The 16,987-nt window shown below is 32.7% G+C and overlaps 3 protein-coding genes across 4 annotated transcripts; 2 read left to right on the forward strand and 1 right to left on the reverse strand.

Moving 5' to 3' along the window:
- LOC119615666 lies at positions 1-411 on the forward strand. Its single transcript, XM_037971673.1, has 2 exons — positions 1-134; positions 188-411. The coding sequence occupies exons 1-2, from the start codon at positions 41-43 to the stop codon at positions 409-411; spliced, it is 318 nt and encodes a 105-aa protein (XP_037827601.1). The 5' UTR covers positions 1-40.
- Positions 412-687: 276 nt separating this feature from the next.
- LOC119615667 lies at positions 688-10,703 on the forward strand. 2 transcript variants are annotated; one of them, XM_037971675.1, is made up of 6 exons: positions 688-857; positions 2,727-2,809; positions 2,881-3,297; positions 3,352-3,685; positions 3,749-3,958; positions 10,641-10,703. In XM_037971675.1, the coding sequence occupies exons 1-5, from the start codon at positions 732-734 to the stop codon at positions 3,944-3,946; spliced, it is 1,158 nt and encodes a 385-aa protein (XP_037827603.1). In that variant the 5' UTR covers positions 688-731; the 3' UTR covers positions 3,947-3,958; positions 10,641-10,703. The 2 variants fall into 2 exon arrangements, with proteins under 2 accessions (XP_037827603.1, XP_037827602.1); XM_037971674.1 differs by lacking the exon at positions 10,641-10,703 and having other exon boundaries at positions 3,749-3,996.
- Positions 3,970-7,328, reverse strand: LOC119615668 (4-hydroxyphenylpyruvate dioxygenase-like). The gene is made up of 4 exons (XM_037971677.1): positions 7,103-7,328; positions 4,937-5,347; positions 4,218-4,871; positions 3,970-4,155 (listed from the first exon to the last, which is right to left on the reverse strand). The coding sequence occupies exons 1-4, from the start codon at positions 7,103-7,105 to the stop codon at positions 4,081-4,083; spliced, it is 1,143 nt and encodes a 380-aa protein (XP_037827605.1). The 5' UTR covers positions 7,106-7,328; the 3' UTR covers positions 3,970-4,080.
- Positions 10,704-16,987: the final 6,284 nt, after the last annotated feature.

A 16,987-nucleotide genomic window follows, 5' to 3' on the forward strand; every position in this document is an offset into this window, starting at 1 on the left:
TACTTAAATAATCAACAAATTATTAACAAATATAAACAAAATGTTATGTAAAGCATGTAAACGCATAGCTCAACCTTCCGAAATTGAAGATTGCTTTGAAAAAGCTATTGATATAATAAAACACCATTATACTTGTAGGTTGAAGAATATTATAATACAACAACGTAATATTAATTATTATTTCTAGTTTATAAAAATGCCCTACAACAACGTGACTTAGAATTGCAACAAATCAAGGAACGCAATGAGAAACTTAACAAAGCTCTACAACCTCCTACAAAGGAATCATCAACCCCAACAGCAACAACAACAAACAACCTGCCAAACGTTTTAAGTCTCAACATAGTGATGATTCCTGGTTGGGTAATAATTCTTCACAGGAAGACCGTGTTACCTCAGACCTTAGTCTAACCGATGACGAACCTATGGGTGCTTCCAATCTAAATATGGCTCTTAATAGCGAACAACCTATTTGAGACGTCTGCTTAAGTCAATCAAAAAATGATGTTAGCATAACAACCTCATCGGAAATGGTGCCAAGTCCACGTGTAAAAGAGTCACCCAAGAGAAATAGACAACGGGACTCAATGCGTTGTTTGAAGGTTCACAATAAGTCTGTGGAGAGATCAAATCAGAATGGCATACCAAAGATCGTAAAAGTCCAGCGGAAAAAATCATGGACCATGAAATTTTACAACCGGAAAAAATGAAAGCCACAGAGGATAAAACTAATGCGGATGCAAAAAAAAGCGACAGCCGATAAGAGATTATGTTTGTCTTTGAGAAAACCAAATCCCAGCAAAGTGAAACAGTCGCTGTTAAATTTTAGTACATCTAAAGATGGAAGTTTTCGGGAGGTAAGTAGTGCAGTTTATCGATCTTTTATAAAATGAAGTCAAATTTAAACATTTGTGGTTTATCAGTGAGTGATGAACAAAATATAATTTATTTGTATCTCTCTGGCTATTCAGCTAGAGCCCTACCCTGTATGTTTAGGTTCGGAAATGGCGATGTCGATCGCTTATCTAATATCCTTCTTTATAGTGTGAATAAACTGTAATAGAACTTAAACTGAACCAGAACTGAACTAGAACTGAAAGAACTGAACTAGAACTGAACTAGAACTGAACTAGAACTGAACTAGAACTGAAATAGAACTGAACTAGAACTGAACTAGAACTGAACTAGAACTGAACTAGAACTGAACTAGAACTGAACTAGAACTGAACTAGAACTAAACAGAACTGAACTAGAACTGAATAGAACTGAACTAGAACTGAACTAGAACTGAACTAGAACTGAACTAGAACGAACTAGAACTGAACTAGAACTGAACTAGAACTGAACTAGAACTAAACTAGCACTGAACTAGAACTTAACTAGAACTGAATAGAACTGAACTAGAACTGAACTAGAACTGAACTGAACTAGAACTGAACTAGAACTGAACTAGAACTGAACTAGAACTGAACTAGAACTGAACTAGAACTGAACTAGAACTGAACTAGAACTGAACTAGAACTGAACTAGAACTAACTAGACTGAACTAGAACTAACTAGAACTGAACTAGAACTGAACTAGAACTGAACTAGAACTGAACTGAACTAGAACTGAACTAGAACTGAACTAGAACTGAACTAGAACTGAACTAGAACTGAACTAGAACTGAACTAGAACTGAATAGAACTGAACTAGAACTGAACTAGAACTGACTAGAACTGAACTAGAACTGAACTAGAACTGAATTAGAACTGAACTAGAACTGAACTAGAACTGAACTAGAACTAACTAGAACTGAACTAGAACTGAACTAGAACTGAACTAGAACTGAACTAGAACTGAACTAGAACTGAACTAGAACTGAACTAGAACTGAACTAGAACTGAACTAGAACTGAACTAGAACTGAACTAGAACTGAACTAGAACTGAACTAGAACTGAACTAGAACTGAACTAGAACTAGAACTGAACTAGAACTGAACTAGAACTGAACTAGAACTGAACTAGAACTGAACTAGAACTGAACTAGAACTGAACTAGAACTGAACTAGAACTGAACTAGAACTGAACTAGAACTGAACTAGAACTGAATTAGAACTGAACTAGAACTGAACTAGAACTGAACTAGAACTGAACCAGAACTGAACTAGTACTGAACTAGAACTGAACTAGAACTGAAGTAGAACTGAACTAGAACTGAACTAGAACTGAACAAGAACTGAACTAGAACTGAACTAGAACTGAACTAGAACTAAACTAGAACTGAACTAGAACTAAAACTGATCCAGAACTGAACTAGAACTGAACTTTTGCTAGACCAGATCTAAACTTAAACTGAATAAAAAAATTCTGTAGATAACGTTTTTTTATAATTAAATAATTTTTAAAAGTTTAAGAGCAATAGATTGCGTTTGTCATTAAAGAAACCTAGTCTTAGGAAAATTCAACGATTACAAAAGTTTCATGATGACTTGATTTATGATTTCCCATGTAAAATTTTAAGTGAGGTGAGTGTACATTTACAAGCATAGACTCCATTTAGCATGTAAACCCATCTGATGTTAGCTATTTCAAATTTTGTCCACAATGTGTATTTTTCGGCAAATAAATATTCTTCATCTGCATCGCGAAGCTTGTTTAAAAATGTTTGTTCTTATTTAAATATTTAATATTCTTATTTAAATATTTAATATTCTTATTTAAATATTTAATATACTTATTATAGTCCGATGTAGGAGAAGATATAATCGATGCTAGCCCAGTAGTAGTAAATAAAAACTCAAAAGCTGGACGCTCCTGGGCTCACAGGTAAATCCATTGTAAGAAAAATTTTAAGGGAATAGGAAAATAATAAACACAACAAATTGCCAAGATTACAGAAGCGGCCACAATCACAGCAACAACAACAACACAACAATAAACCCAATAGCAAACGTAACAACAAACAAAAAAGATGATAAGCACGATACCGATAAATCCCTAGATGATATAGTCTTTGACCTTTCACCTTCGAAAAAGCCTGATTCAACTTTGGAACTTAATTCCTCTAAAGACTTACAACCTAAACAATTGAAATTTGATAATGAAATCTCTACAGATTGTACTGCCTTACCTAACGATCCAATGAGCATTTCAACCATTAAAAGTGATACATCAAGTGTGGTGATACTAACGCCTGGTACACAGGATATAATATTTGTAGATGATTGTAGTGATGTTGAGCATGAAATTGATACTATGGACTTATTGGCTAGCACAGATAATTTGGAGAAACTAAAGAAATATGAAAGTAAATAGTAAGTTGTTTGAAAAGAATAATTTTAAAGGCATTTTTAATCAATTATTTGCAGCATACAAAAACAACAAACTAAGGACATGGAAGGATTTAAAAAGCCACAGGATAAACTTCAATGTAATAAGGAAATAAAACCTTTAAATAAAATTAAACAAGAAAAAATAACACAAGAATTAAAGACTGCCACAGATATAAAAAAAGAAGAGAAACCAAGTTGTAGTACAAGTATAAAACCACAAAATCCTTTATTAGCTGAATTAGATACAGACGATGAAGAAGACTTTATGCCTAAACCTTTTATAATAAAACAAGAAAAGGATGTTGCGCCAACAACAAAGAAATTAACCATAAAACAACGCTTCAACATAGACTGTGAAGAATGCGAAAAAGTAAGTTTATGCACCAGCAATAAATACAACTTTTACTTATTTTCCCTCCCCACATCTTTGTAGTTAATCAACTTTTTAGATAAAGGTTTAACCGATCTACAAATTCAACAGCATTTAGAAAAGTCCCATCAACGTCACTATAACGATATTATGCGTCAAAATACCCCCAAAGATTTTTGGAATCCTTTCATATTATCCTTTCAGGCTGATGATCCTAGGAATGAGGTGTTAATCGATAATCGTTTCAAGGATAAGAAGTAAACAAACAACCAAGTAAGGCTTAATTATTAATTAAAACTATATTTATTTTATATTAAAACAGCATTTATCAAGGCCTTTGTGCCGGTAAATAGAAATAAAAAGAAAAAGTAAAAAAAGAAATGTATAAAATAAATTTACAAATTGCCACGTTTGGCTTGTTCAATTTCAATGGCGGTGAATAAAGATTTGAAGTTGCCAGCACCAAAACCCTGTAAATAAATATCAAAAATTTAATATAATTCCTGTTATAATAAACTTTCTTCAAACTTACATTATGGTTATGACGTTGTATAACTTCCAAAAACAATGTGGGACGATCTTGCATATTTTTGGTGAAAATTTGCAACAAATAACCATTTTCATCATAATCGATCAAAATGTTCAATTCCTTAAGAATTTTCATATCTTCCTTAATCTTAGTACGGCTGTGTTTAAGATTTTCAGTTAAAATTTCATAATAAGAATCGGGTATGGATAAAAATTCCATGCCTCTGGCTTTCAAGTTTCTAATGGCGGTGATAATATCACTGGTATTCAAGGCAATATGTTGGACACCAGCACCACCATAGTATTCTACATATTCTTGAATTTGTGATTTCTTTTTGCCCTTGGCTGGCTCATTAATGGGCATCTTAACAGTCTCTTCGTAGTTGGCCATGACAATGGATCTCAAGGCTGAGTATTCGGTATGAATTTGTGAATCATCCACAGACCAGAAACGATGGAATTGCAAAATGCGCTCATACCAAGCGGCTACACTTTCCATTTGCAAATCGGGTTGATTGCCGACCACATGGTCAATGAAGTCTAATTTAGCGGCGGGTAAATTTTCCAATAAAACATCTTTGGGCAGGGATTTGAAACCGGGCAAGAAAACACCGCGGTAATTGCTGCGATCCACAAAAGTGTGGGTGGTGTCACCGTACTAAAAAATAAAGAAAACATTTCTTAAAAATCTTTTAAATCATTTACAAACAACTCCCTACTTACTGTCTTAATGGTAGCAAATTTAACGGTACCATATTCATCGGTTTCCTCCCACAATTCTCTCACAACCTCAGCACCCTTTTCTTTGGCAAACTTGAAGATAGCTTCAATATCTTCTACCTGAAAGGCTACATCCTTAACACCATCACCGTGCTTCATGACATGATGACCGTGTTCCTCATCATCGGTGGTGTACGCAGAGACGAAAACAAATACAATTTTGTTTTGTTTAACAGCATGTTTGGCATATTTTCTATTGCCGGTCTCTAAACCTTGATAACCCAAGGGTGTAAAACCCATACGGGTGGTATAGAAGCTAGCGGCCTGTTTGGCATTGCCAACGTAAAAGGTTAAATGGTCGAAGGAAAGAAATTTACCGGCTTCTGGTTTTGCTCCTTTATCGGTATATGTGGTCTAGAAAAGGGGATAAACAGGAGATATATAATTAACTGCAAAAACAAGAACTGAAATAGAACTGAACTGGAAATGAACTAGAACTAAACTAGAACTGAACAATAACTGAACTAGAACTGCACTAAAACTGAACTAGAACAAAACTAGAAATGAACTAGAAATGAACTAGAACTGAACTAGAACTGAACTAGAACTGAACTAAAACTGAACTAGAACTTAACCAGAACTCAACTAGAACTGAACTAGAACTGAACTAGAACTGAACTAGAACTGAACTAGAACTGAACTAGAACTGAACTAGAACTGAACTAGAACTGAACTAGAACTGAACTAGAACTGAACTAGAAGTTAACCAGAGCTTAACTAGATCTAAACTAGAACTTAGCTAGAGCTGAACTAGAACTGAACTGGAACTGAATTAGAAATGATCTAGAACTGAACTAGAACTGATCTAGAACTGAACTAGAACTGAATTAGAACTGAACTAGATCTGAACTAGAACTGAACTAGAACTTAACTAGAACTGAACTAGAACTGAACTAGAACTGAACTAGAACTGAACTGGAACTGAACTAGATCTGAACTTGAACTGAACTAGAACTGAACTAGAACTGAACTAGAACTGAACTAGAACTGAACTAGAACTGAACTAGAACTGAACTAGAACTGAACTAGAACTGAACTAGAACTGAACTAGAACTGAACTAGAACTGAAACTAGAACTGAACTAGACTGAACTAGAACTGAACTAGAACTGAACTAGAAGTGAACTAGAACTGAACTAGAACTGAACTAGAACTGAACTAGAACTAGAACTGAACTAGAACTGAACTTGAACTCAATTGCAACTGAACTAGAAACTTAACCAGAGGTGAACTAGATCTAAACTAGAACTGAGCTAGAACTGAACTGAACTAGAACAGAACTAGAACTGAACTAGGACTCAACTAGAACTGAACTAGATCTGAACTAGAACTGACTTAGAACTGAACTAAAACTGAGCTAGAACTGAACTAGAGCTAAATTAGATCTCAACTACAACTGAACTAGAACTTAACTAGAGCTGAACTAAATCTAAACTAGAACTGAACTAGAACTGAACTAGAACTGAACTAGAACTGAACTAGAACTGAACTAGAACTGAACTAGAACTGAACTAGAATTGAACTAGAACTGAATTAGAACTGAACTAGAACTGAACTAGAACTGAACTAGAACTGAACTTGAACTTAACTAGATCTGAACTAGAACTGAACTAGAACTGAACTAAAACTGAACTAGAACTGAACTAGAACTGAACTAGAACTGAGCTAGAACTGAACTTGAACTTAACTGGAGCTGAACTAGAACTAAACTTGAACGGAATTAGCATTATATTAGAAATGAATTTGAGTACAACTCGAATTGAATTAAAACTTGAAATAAAAATTTAAATAAATTAGATATTTTAGATCTTTACACAAATAATTTTTCACTTTTGTTTCAAATAACTAATATTTTGTTAAAAATCTAAAATTGAGATGAATATACACTTTAAAAATTTAATTAATCTCTTAGAAATAGTAACATATTTCATAACAAACTATATTTTCCACTTAAATTTTTCATTAAATCATTTCTTAAGTCCTGTTAAAAATCCATTTTTTAAGTCCTTTTTATAGCTTCAATAACTTTTCACTTCATTTTATAAACTTATATAATCAAACACATGATTTGATGTTTTTATTTCTGGATTCTTCTATCACACCAACATACCATTATCACTTTACACTATAGTTTTTTAGTTGCTTAATATTTTATCGAAAAAATTAGAAATTATTGATTTTAATTAAAATTGATTCCACTTCTTAAGTTTAGTATCTTCGCTAAGACTATTTAAAGTTGAATGATAAGCGTCGAGCGGTTCATAGCCTCTTTTAAAGCATTTGGCGGCGCTTTATTTTCTTATAACTTTTAACTAGATTTAAATAATCAGGTGAAAATCCTGCTTTACCGCTCGTTTTATAGTGTTTTTTAAATTTGAATATTTATTTTGTTTTTTTTTTCTTATTATTATTATTTTTTTTTCTTTTTTTTTGAACAAACAAGTATTTTGTTTTTCTCGTTCTGTTACAGTTGTTATTTTTTCGATTTTATTATTTTTATTTTGATTTTAATATGCATAAATTATAAATTGAAATCAGCAGATATAGAGAGATACATACAGTTTTTGTTGCTAGTGGTAATAAAATATTGGAAAAAATAAAAATAAACACAAAGTGGTGGACAAAAAAATTGAGATATTTTTAGTAAATATTTAGAGTAAATTAACTTCTAGATGTTTTTCAAATATTATGGAGGCTTGGCTTAGAAACAGTTACGTTGGTTAATAATTTTGAACTGGTTTGAATCATCAATACAAATATTACGAAACGATCAATCAAAATCATTACAACTGAAGTGAAAATAAGCTAGAAGGATCCAAAACCAGAACTAGAACAGAACTAGAATAGGACTAGAATAGGACTAGAATAGGACTAGAACAGAACTAGAACAGAACTAGAACAGAACTAGAACAGAACTAGAACAGAATTAGAACAGAACTAGAACAGAACTAGAACAGAACTAGAACACAACTAGAACATAACTAGAACAGAACTAGAACAGAACTAGAACAGAACTAGAACAGAACTAGAACAGAACTAGAACAGAACTAGAACAGAACTAGAACATAACTAGAAGAACTAGAACAGAACTAGAACATAACTAGAACAGAACTAGAACAGAACTAGAACACAACTAGAACATAACTAGAACAGAACTAGAACAGAACTAGAACAGAACTAGACAGAACTAGAACAGAACTAGAACAGAACTAGAACATAACTAGAACAGAACTAGAACAGAACTAGAACATAACTAGAACAGAACTAGAACAGAACTGGAACAGAACTAGAACAGAACTAGAACATAACTAGAACAGAACTAGAACAGAACTAGAACATAACTAGAACAGAACTAGAACAGAACTAGAACAGAACTAGAACAGAACTAGAACAGAACTAGAACAGAACTAGAACAGAACTAGAACAGAACTAGAACAGAACTAGAACAGAACTAGAACAGAACTAGAACAGAACTAGAACTGAACTAGAACCGAACTAGAACAGAATTAGAACAGAACTAGAACAGACTAGAACAGAACTAGAACAGAACCAGAACTAGAACAGAACTAGAACAGAACTAGAACAGAACTAGAACAGAACTAGAACATAACTAGAACAGGACTAGAACAGAACTAGAACATAACTAGAACAGAACTAGAACAGAACTAGAACAGAACTAGAACAGAACTAGAACAGAACTAGAACAGAACTAGAACATAACTAGAACAGAACTAGAACAGAACTAGAACAGAATTAGAACAGAACTAGAACAGAACTAGAACAGAACTAGAACAGAACTAGAACAGAACTAGAACAGAACTAGAACAGAACTAGAACAGAACTAGAACAGAACTAGAACAAACTAGAACAGAACTAGAACAGAACTAGAACTAGAACAGAACTAGAACAGAACTAGAACAGAACTAGAACAGAACTAGAACAGAACTGAACTAGAACAGAACTAGAACAGAACTAGAACTGAACTAGAACCGAACTAGAACTGAACTAGAACTGAACTAGAACTGAACTAGAACTGAACTAGAACTGAACTAGAATGAACTAGAACTGAACTAGAATTGAACTAGAACAGAACTAGAAAGTACTAGAACGGAACTAGAACAGAACTAGAACAGAACAGAACTAGAACAGAACTAGAACAGAACTAGAACAGAACTAGAACAGAACTAGAACAGAACTAGAACAGAACTAGAACCAGAACTAGAACAGAACTAGAAACAGAACTAGAACAGAACTAGAACAGAACTAGAACAGAACTAGAACAGAACTAGAAGCAGAACTAAAAACAGAACTAGAACAGAACTAGAACAGAATTAGAACAGAACTAGAACAGAACTAGAACAAAACTAGAACAGAACTAGACACAGAACTAGAACAGAACTAGAACTGAACTAGAACTGAACTAGAATTGAACTAGAACGGAACTAGAACTGAACTAGAACTGAACTGGAACTGAAACTGAAACTGAACTGAACTAGAACTGAACTAGAACTGAACTAGGAACTGAACTAGAACTGAACTAGAACTGAACTGAACTAACTAGAACTGACTAGAACTGAACTAGAACTGACTAGAACTGAACTAGAACTGATACTAGAACTGAACTAGAACTGAACTAGAACTGAACTAGAACTGAACTAGAACTGAACTAGAACTGAACTAGAACTGAACTAGAATTGAACTAGAATTGAACTAGAACGGAACTAGAACTGAACTAGAACTGAACTAGAACTGAACTAGAACTGAACTAGAATTGAACTAGAACGGAACTAGAACTGAACTAGAACTGAACTGGAACTGAACTAGAACTGAACTAGAACTGAACTAGAACTGAACTAGAACTGAACTAGAACTGAACTAGAACTGAACTAGAACTGATCTAGAACTGAACTAGAACTGAACTAGAACTGAACTAGAACTGAACTAGAACTGAACTAGAACTGAACTAGAACTGAACTAGAACTGAACTAGAATTGAACTAGAACTGAACTAGAACTGAACTAGAACAGAAATAGAACAGAACTAAAACTGAACTAGAACTGGACAAGAACTCATCTAGAACTGAATTAGAACTGAACCAGAACTGAACTAGAACTGAACTAGAATTGAACTAGAATAGAACTGAATTGGAACTGAACTAGAGTAGAACTGAACTGGAACTGAACTAGAGCTGAACTAGAACTGAACTGGAACTGAACTAGAACTAAGCTAAAACTAAAGAAGAACTGAATTAGAACTGAAATAGAAAATAACTAGAAATGAACTAGATTTGTACTTAAAATGAAAAACTGGAAGTTTCTGTGATATTCATAGATGATTTGATAATTTTTCCCCAAAATTTTTACTACATCTTCTTTTCAACTTTCTTTCCATCTTCCTCCAAATCCAAAAATTTTTGAACATAATCTTTTCAAAATTTTATTACTTTAACAAATTTTTTATACTTTAATATTAATTCAGTTTCTTTTTTTTAACAATTTGCATAAATTTCTATTCTAATTTGTTTATTTTGTGGTAATAATAAAAATATCTTGTTTTCTGTTGCTTTAAATACTAATTTAAATAACAAACAGGTGTAAATATTATTTTTATAAAAAATGTTTTGTTTTTCTATATTTTGCACATTGCAGCAACCTGCCCACCAACATTCATTGAAAAAGAATAATTTGAGTCGTGTGTCAGCAGCAAAAGAATTAATAAAATCACTTAATCATACCACTTCTGACGAAAAACCAAAATTTAAACAAATATTTATGTGAAGTAAATGTTCTCAAGGAGTTTTTTTATACAGGTTTAAAATTTGTTGCTTTTCAAATTTTAAATGAACAACATGTGCTGCCGGTTTAAATTTTGGGAGCTCATGAATATTTATGTCAAAAACAACAACGTGCTTTTGAGGTGAGTTTTTTTATTTAAATTTTCTTATTTTTTTTTTTGTTAATTTAAACAGTTAAATTGGAGTAATAAAAAATAAAATTAGAAATGAAAAACAAGTTTCCCTTTAATGTTTTTTTTTTTAAGTTTATCATAAAATGTTAATGAACTTAGAAAAAAAACGAAAAGTAACAATTTTAAAATGTTTGCCAAAATGGAAATTTTGAATATAATTTTCCCAGAAGGTGTTATCAAATAGAATAGAATATTTTATTGGGATTGAACTGAAACAAGAACAGAACTAGAACAGAACTAGAACAGAACTAGAACAGAACTAGAACAGAACTAGAACAGAACTAGACCAGAACTAGAACAGAACTAGAACAGAACTAGAACAGAACTAGAACAGAAACTAGAACAGAACTAGAACAGAACTAGAACAGAACTAGAACAGAACTAGAACACAACTAGAACTGAACTAGAATAGAACTAGAACAGAACTAGAACTGAACTAGAAACAGAACTAGAACAGAACTGGAACAGAACTGGAACAGAACTAGAACTGAACTAGAACTGAACTAGAACTGAACTAGAACTGAACTAGAACAGAACTAGAACAGAACTAGAACAGAACTAGAACTGAACTAGAACTGAACAGAACTGAACTAGAACTGAACTGAACTATGAACTGAACTAGAACTGAACTAGAAACTGAACTAGAACTGAACTAGAACTAGAACTGAACTAGAACTGAACTAGAACTGAACTAGAACTGAACTAGAACTGAACTAGAACTGAACTAGAACTGAACTAGAACTGAACTAGAACTGAACTAGAACTGAACTAGAACTGAACTAGAACTGAACTAGAACTGAACTAGAACTGAACTAGAACTGAACTAGAACTGACTGAACTAGAACTGATCTGAACTGGAACTGAACTAGAACTGAAATAGAACTGAACTAGAACTGAACTAGAACTGAACTAGAACTGAACTAGAACTGAACTAGAACTGAACTAGAACTGAACTAGAACTGAACTAGAACTGAACTAGAACTGAACTAGAACTGAACTAGAACTGAACTAGAACTGAACTAGAACTGACTAGAACTGAACTAGAACTGAACTAGAACTGAACTAGAACTGAACTAGAACTGAACTAGAACTGAACTAGAACTGAACTAGAACTGAACTAGAACTGAACTAGAACTTAACTGAACTAACTAGAACTGAACTAGAACTGAACTAGAACTGAACTAGAACTGAACTAGAACTGAACTAGAACTGAACTAGAACTGAACTAGAACTGAACTAGAACTGAACTAGAACTGAACTAGAACTGAACTAGAACTGAACTAGACTGAACTAGAACTGAACTAGAACTGAACTAGAACTGAACTAGAACTGAACTAGAACTGAACTAGAACTGAACTAGAACTGAACTAGAACTGAACTAGAACTGAACTAGAACTGAACTAGAACTGAACTAGAACTGAACTAGAACTGAACTAGAACTGAACTAGAACTGAACTGAACTGACTAGAACTGAACTAGAACTGAACTAGAACTGAACTAGAACTGAACTAGAACTGAACTAGAACTGAACTAGAACTGAACTAGAACTGAACTAGAACTGAACTAGAACTGAACTAGAACTGAACTAGAACTGAACTAGAACTGAACTAGAACTGAACTAGAACTGAACTAGAACTGAACTAGAACTGAACTAGAACTGAACTAGAACTGAACTAGAACTGAACTAGAACTGAACTAGAACTGAACTAGAACTAACTAGAACTGAACTAACTGAACTAGAACTGAATAGAACTGAACTAGAACTGAACTAGAACTGAAACTAGAACTGAACTGGACTGAACTAGAACGAACTAGAACTGAACTAGAACTAGAACTGAACTAGAAAAGAAGTAAACTAGAAATGAAATAGAATTGAACTTGAACTACATCTTAACTAGAAGTGTACTGAAATTAATGTAGAAGTGAACTAGAACTAAGTTTTTTATAGATTTTTATAAATCTTTCTTTCAATTTTTTTTAAACATTTGCGTTACTAAGCCCCCTTTTAAAAAACGCAATTCATTGCCATATGTTTTCATTATATAATTGCTGTTATTTTATTCTATTAACATTTTTTAATCCAGTTTTAAAACTGATTTACATAAAACAAATTCATAGCAACAACTTTATAAATTCATAAATTGTAAAGCAAAAATATTTGTCAACAACTTGTTTATAAACAAAATTCTTTACAAACAACTTTAGTTGTAAAATTCATCAACAACATCTGGTTTTGTTAACAACAATAAAATTTTAAATAATAGTTGTTTAAAGTAAATCCCCTTTACTCTTCTAAAAAAGCGCACCTTAATTTCGTTAAACTCTCTTGGTGTTTTCCAATTGCTCTTTCATTTCCGCCGTGAGTTTAAAGCAGACTCTTACTAATACTGTTAACTAAATTGTTTTCTCTTCTCTCTAACAAATCAAATATATACTAACAGCATCTGACTTAATAAAAATAATAATTTTATTAAATTTTACAGGTTCTTCAATATCCGTTGCTTCCATTAACCCTAAAACTTTCCTACTCTTTCTCCTCATCTTCTTTTAATTTCAAATTTACCGTAATTAATATTCCACCATTGATATCAACAAGCTGTAATATACTCTCCCTCTCATCCACCATTTATTGTTGTTGTTAAGCAAAAAATTGACAACAATTGGTTGAATAAATGAATAGGTATTAAAACGCCGGTAAATAAAATCAAATTTGCATTATTTATGGGTTGTGAGTAGGTGTTAGAGGTGTTAAAGATGAAATTTATTACAAAAGGCTAATCAAGGTTTTCAGAGATATTGAAGGCCAAATTAAGTGCAATAGAATTGAATTAAAACGTGTTGAAACTTGAAAATTTTCAAGAGAATTTGAATTGTCAAACATTTAAATTCTGTTTAATAATTAACAGAACTAGAAGAACTAGAAATAGAACAGAACTGAGCAACTAGAACAGAACTAGAACAGACTAGAACAGAACTAGAACAAACTAGAACAAACTAGAACAGAACTAGAACAGAACTAGAACAGAACTAGAACAGAACTAGAACAGAACTAGAACAGAACTAGAACAGAACTAGAACAGAACTAGAACAGAACTAGAACAGAACTAGAACAGAACTAGAACAGAACTAGAACAGAACTAGAACAGAACTAGAACAGAACTAGAACAAACATACAGAACAGAACAGAACTAGAACGAACTAGAACAGAACTAGAACAGAACTAGAACAGAACTAGAACAGAACTAGAACAGAACTAGAACAGAACTAGAACAGAACTAGAACAGAACTAGAACAGAACTAGAACAGAACTAGAACAACTAGAACAGAACTAGAACAGAACTAGAACAGAACTAGAACAGAACTAGAACAGAACTAGAACAGAACTAGAACAGAACTAGAACAGAACTAGAACAGAACTAGAACAGAACTAGAACAGAACTAGAACAAACTAGAACGAACTAGGACTAGAAACTAGAACTAGAACAGAACTAGAACTAGAACTAGAACTAGAACTGAACTAGAACTAGAACTGAACTAGAACTGAACTAGAACTGAACTAAACTGAACTAGAAAGAACTAGAACTGAACTAGAACTGAACTAGAACAGAACTAGAACAGAACTAGAACAGAACTAGAACAGAACTAGAACAGAACTAGAACAGAACTAGAACAGAACTAGAACAGAACTAGAACAGAACTAGAACGAACTAGAACGAACTAGAACAGAACTAAAAGAACTAGAACAGAACTAGAACAGAACTAGAACAGAACTAGAACAGAACTAGAACAGAACTAGAACAGAACTAGAACTAACTAGAACGAAACTAGAACAGAACTAAAAGAACTAGAACAAACTAGAACAGAACTAGAACGAACTAGAACACTAGAACAGAACTAGAACAGACTAGAACAGAACTAGAACAGAACTAGAACAGAACTAGAACAGAACTAGAACTAGAACAGAACTAACAGAACTAGAACAGAACTAGAACAGAACTAGAACAGAACTAGAACAGAACTAGAACAGAACTAGAACAGAACTAGAACAGAACTAGAACAGAACTAGAACAGAACTAGAACAGAACTAGAACAGAACTAGAACAGAACTAGAACAGAACTAGAACAGAACTAGAACAGAACTAGAACAGAACTAGAACAGAACTAGAACAGAACTAGAACAGAACTAGAACAGAACTAGAACAGAACTAGAACAGAACTAGAACAGAACTAGAACAGAACTAGAACAGAACTAGAACAGAACTAGAACAGAACTAGAACAGAACTAGAACAGAACTAGAACAGAACTAGAACAGAACTAGAACAGAACTAGAACAGAACTAGAACAGAACTAGAACAGAACTAGAACAGAACTAGAACAGAACTAGAACAGAACTAGAACAAACTAGAACAGAACTAGAACAGAACTAGAACAGAACTAGAACAGAACTAGAACAGAACTAGAACAGAACTAGAACAGAACTAGAACAGAACTAGAACAGAACTAGAACAGAACTAGAACAGAACTAGAACAGAACTAGAGCAACTAGAACAGAACTAGAATTTTATAACTTAAGCTAGAGTACCTTTCCGTATGTTCCATATGGGCGGGACTACTTCACTTTACCAAATACTCAAGTGTGAATATCCGTACCATTCTTCAACTCATGTCAAAACATTTACATTTTCACCAATATGACAACATACACTTTACTTGGTACCAATATTTTGATGACTTTAACCTGATATTTGCTGTTATTATAAAAATTTACGACTATTTTCATTTCCAACAAATGTGCTGATGAATCATACTTGAATATTTTAGTAAATCAGCAAAATTGACAGGCAAAGGGTGGCGATGGCAAATAGTTTTATGTAAAAACGGATTAAGGTGTGTTTAGCTTGTGACCCTGCCACTCAAAAAAGGGTGTTAAAGAACGAAATGTTTATTTAATTTTGCAGCAAACAAAATAAGAAAAATTCAATGTTAACCAAATAAAAATATTATCTAAAATTAGATTCTAAATGTTCTTCAATAACATCTGTTCTACAAATAGTCTCTATTTTACACTTACAATATTATAAATTTTTACAAAGTTGTTACCTCAAACACTTTTTTTGTTAATAATGTGAAAATTATTTTCAAATTGATTTATTTCCATACTTCTCATACTCATCACACCATCAATTAAAATTCCAAAATCCCTTGAAGAATATACCTTTACCAATTAGCTTTATATTGAGCTTGTCACATACATGTCAATTGCTAGTTTTCTTCATCATATCATTTATTGGCCTTAGCCAACAACCACTTTTCATTTCACTTTTTAAAAAACACAAATCCCCACTCATATGTCTGTCCAACCATCCATCCATTTATCCATTCAATGTTACAGCTAAAAGACATATGGCGTCTGCTAATCTTTCACTTAGGAAAGCAAATTTTCTTAAAATGCAGTAAAATTCTCCTGTTCGAACATAAATTACAAAAAAAAAAAAAAAAAAAAAAAAATGTATAAAGAAAAATTTATAATTATGATGTTGTGATGCTGATGATCTGATATAGCAAAGACATTTTGTTTCGTAGTTGTTCCAGTTTTGATGTAATTTTGGAAACACTTAGAGAAAAGTTCTATTTAGAGATAACTGATCTAGTCTATAGTCTATCTATATCTAGTCTATAGTCTAGTCTATGTCTAGTCTATAGTCTAGTCTAGTCTAGTCTATATCTAGTCTATAGTCTAGTCTATAGTCTAGTCTATAGTCTAGTCTATAGTCTAGTCTATGTCTAGTCTATAGTCTAGTCTATAGTCTAGTCTTAGTCTAGTCTATATCTAGTCTATAGTCTAGTCTATAGTCTAGTCATGTCTATCTATAGTCTAGTCTATAGTCTAGTCTATAGTCTAGTCTATAGTCTAGTCTATAGTCTAGTCTTAGTCTAGTCTATAGTTCTAGTCTATAGTCTAGTCCATAGTCTAGTCTATAGTCTAGTCTATAGTCTAGTCTATAGTCTAGTCTATAGTCTAGTCTA

This window comes from Lucilia sericata, unplaced genomic scaffold, assembly GCF_015586225.1.
Source record: "Lucilia sericata isolate MDLA Ls3-8-SP2 unplaced genomic scaffold, ASM1558622v1 Contig006787F_arrow, whole genome shotgun sequence".
Lineage (NCBI taxonomy): Eukaryota > Metazoa > Arthropoda > Insecta > Diptera > Calliphoridae > Lucilia > Lucilia sericata.

What these genes read in the sequence shown, in the direction of transcription:
- LOC119615666 (XM_037971673.1), top strand. Translation starts at nt 41, where the DNA reads ATGTTATGTAAAGCATGTAAACGCATAGCTCAACCTTCCGAAATTGAA. An exon ending in AATAAAACACCATTATACTT is followed by an intron (nt 135 to 187) that starts GTAGGTTGAAGA and finishes TATTATTTCTAG; the next exon opens with TTTATAAAAATGCCCTACAA.
- LOC119615667 (XM_037971675.1), top strand. Translation starts at nt 732, where the DNA reads ATGCGGATGCAAAAAAAAGCGACAGCCGATAAGAGATTATGTTTGTCT. An exon ending in AAGATGGAAGTTTTCGGGAG is followed by an intron (nt 858 to 2,726) that starts GTAAGTAGTGCA and finishes TACTTATTATAG; the next exon opens with TCCGATGTAGGAGAAGATAT. An exon ending in AAGAAATATGAAAGTAAATA is followed by an intron (nt 3,298 to 3,351) that starts GTAAGTTGTTTG and finishes AATTATTTGCAG; the next exon opens with CATACAAAAACAACAAACTA.
- LOC119615668 (XM_037971677.1), bottom strand. An exon ending in AATTTGCTACCATTAAGACA is followed by an intron (nt 4,872 to 4,936) that starts GTAAGTAGGGAG and finishes TTTATTTTTTAG; the next exon opens with TACGGTGACACCACCCACAC. An exon ending in TACAACGTCATAACCATAAT is followed by an intron (nt 4,156 to 4,217) that starts GTAAGTTTGAAG and finishes ATTTATTTACAG; the next exon opens with GGTTTTGGTGCTGGCAACTT.